This window comes from Argentina anserina, chromosome 3 (assembly GCF_933775445.1).
Source record: "Argentina anserina chromosome 3, drPotAnse1.1, whole genome shotgun sequence".
Lineage (NCBI taxonomy): Eukaryota > Viridiplantae > Streptophyta > Magnoliopsida > Rosales > Rosaceae > Argentina > Argentina anserina.
In genome coordinates, this window is record NC_065874.1 from 31,945,979 (window position 1) to 31,948,814 (window position 2,836).

Genomic DNA, 2,836 nt, shown 5'->3' on the forward strand with positions numbered 1-2,836 from the left:
GTTTGTTGTAGAATTCCGCTAGGGTCTCCTCTCTTTGTTGATCCTTGTCATCACGACGGCCCGCGACATTGACCTGGCGGAAATCTCTGTGATCACGGCACTCCCCGTCATGCCCCTTTTGTTTCTCTCAGCCTCCCTGCCGGTCGTGACTGCTCCCTTCCGAGCGACATGACTGCTGCCAATCTTTTTTTCGACCCCTGTTGCGGTCATCATTAGTTGGGAAGAGTTCCTGCTACGTCGGTACTACACTTTGTGGCATGGGTGACTGTGTCACACTGCTTTTGTTTGACGAGACATGTGTTCTTTTTTCACCGTAGGTGACGTACTCCGCTTGTGTGTATCTCACTGCTTTTGTCATGACCTCGTCATATGTGGCACCCTTCATCCTTGGTTCCATGTTGATGTGGAAGAGAAAGCTTTCGGACCTCAATCCCTCCTTGAATGCAGTGAGAGCGAGCGTTTTATCGAGATTGCAGCATTTAGATGCAACTGTCTGCCATCTCATGACAAAAGCTCACAAGGTCTCATTGTCCTCTTGTTTCACGTGGAACAATCCATCCGTGGTGTGGGCAGCCCCTGCCATGAGGATGAATATGTTTAACAATGCAGTCGTCAACTCCGCAAAGGAGTCCATAGAGTTCGGAGGTTGCTCAAAAAACCAGTTCATTGCGTCACCAAGAGAATATTGAAACACACTGAGATATTACAAGAGTTAGCGCTAGCTAGCTACATCATCTAACAGAGTTACTATCAACTCGGAGGTGGATCCGATCGATTGCCCAAAATAGACAGAGTAATGAATGATCAACAGACTCCACCTATAGTTCACCTAGTTAGTTAAAGACGTACCGGTAGCACACCAATCCGACTACATCTCAGAATCACCGGTACAACCGCCTTTAATTAGTCAAGAGCTAGACAAATGGGGTTTCGAAACTTTGTTTCAATATTATGATGATTTACTCGTTTGAACTTTTAATGGCATATCACACAAAATGTAGAATACAAGTTCCATGTCTTTTTACAATCTGAAACCTTAAACAACTCGATTCAAGGCATTGTCTCTGAGTAAAGCTTCTACTGCTCTTCTTCCTGAAACCAAAGCACCATCAAATGTTGCAGTTGTCACATGATCACCGCATACGTAAACACCGGATTTGACTCGAGAATCTTTAGCTGAATCAAGAGGTGGAGCTTGATTTGGTTGTGCAAATTTGATTCGATACGTTCTCAGATGCCTCCAAGATCCTACCATTGATCCCCCAAACCAATCGGAGAGCTCATGAACAACTTGAACCGTCAAATCCTCGTCTTTCACATTCTCAAAGTCTCCTACCAAGGATATCGACACCAAAGCCTTATCCGTTGGTCCATACGACGGAGCTACATTTGTTGCAAAGAACATGTTATTCACAATGCCGTTACCTGAACCGTTGAGAAACAAAACCGGGTCTTGGACCGGGATATTGGCCCGGTCTGATGAGAAATATAAACACACAGTACTCCGGGCCGGTTTCCTTTGGACCGGTTCATACGCCTTTCCCGCCAAAAGCTTATCCGCTTCTGGTTGCTCAACTGCCACTATCACACCTAGCTCGCTACTCAATTCCTCTCCACTCTCCAACCTCACAGTCGACGCCTCTCCTTCGAAATCGATCGAAAGGACCTTGGAATTGAAAAGAATCGAATCAGCTGGCAATTTTGCCGCCAATTGTTTAGGAATGGCGCCAATGCCCTTGGAAGGAAGAGTGTTGTCTCCAAGAGCAAGACACTTGAAGATGAAATCAAACAATCTGGAAGTAGTTTCGAGATTCTTATCGAAGAAAACTCCCCCGAAAAACGGCTGAAAGAATCGGCCTATAATCGAATCTGAGAACCCAGTTTTTTTCAATAGCTCCATCGTCGAGACCTCACTGGAAGCAAATATTTCTTCATCGGATTTGGTCAATACCCGGAGTCTCGTCAACCCTATAAGTAGCTTATCAGAAACTGATCCAATAGGGTTTGCTAAGGACTTGACGGAGTCCCAGAAATTGCGTAAAGGATCAGCTACGGTGTGGAACTGGCCATTGTAGTAGATTCGAGCGCCGGAGTAAAATGTTTGGAGATCAAGGGCTTGGTAATCAAGAAGCTTCCGAGCTTCGGGGTAAGCTGTAATGAAGATTTGGAAACCCCGGTCGAGAAGAAATCTGTCGACGACATCGGTTCGGACACGGCCGCCGACGTCATCGGAAGCTTCGAGAAGGAGGAAGGGGATGTTTTGGGAGTTGAGGTGGGTGGCTGCGGCTAGGCCGGCGAGGCCGGCGCCGATGACGACGACACGTGGTTTAGGGTTCGGTTGGGATTGGGGTTTAGGGGGAGTGAGATTTGGGTATTGTAGAGATGATTTCGTGTTGATTCTGAAGCGGAGGAGGTTGGGGTTTGGAGAACAGGGATGAGGGAGCGGGAGAGTGAGGAGTTTCATTTGGGGAAGAAGGACGAGGTTTGTTTGGTTCGTCGGAAAATTTCATTTGCAAGGATGTGGGACATAGGTTATCTCTTGTGCATCATGGACCGGATAGGATTACAGACACCTGCAGCCATTCCTTTTTCCTCTTTTATCTTAGAAAGATTGCACTCCAATTTTCGTTGGACTTGGACATAGAGGCCATATTGCCATGCCATTTAGTTCACTTGGTAACACTGAAATCAAACAACTTGTGTTGTGTACACAATGTATCGATCACTTTGCTTATGCCGGCTTTCCTTTCCACTTTCACCCAAATTATGCTTTCTGAAATTAGCGGTTGACACCAATGTTTTAAGAGTGGCGAGTTCAAGAAAGTGAGATGTCGGT

At 46.3% G+C, this 2,836-nt stretch overlaps 1 protein-coding gene across 1 annotated transcript; it reads right to left on the reverse strand.

Annotated features, from left to right (window-relative positions):
• Window positions 1-986: 986 nt before the first annotated feature.
• LOC126788671 (15-cis-phytoene desaturase, chloroplastic/chromoplastic) lies at window positions 987-2,535 on the reverse strand. The gene has a single exon (XM_050514679.1). It carries the CDS (start codon window positions 2,462-2,464, stop codon window positions 1,037-1,039), a length of 1,428 nt encoding a protein of 475 aa, XP_050370636.1. The 5' UTR covers window positions 2,465-2,535; the 3' UTR covers window positions 987-1,036.
• Window positions 2,536-2,836: the final 301 nt, after the last annotated feature.

Bases quoted from the DNA above. Each gene is read 5' to 3' on its own strand.
- LOC126788671 (XM_050514679.1), bottom strand. From the start codon at position 2,464: ATGAAACTCCTCACTCTCCCGCTCCCTCATCCCTGTTCTCCAAACCCC.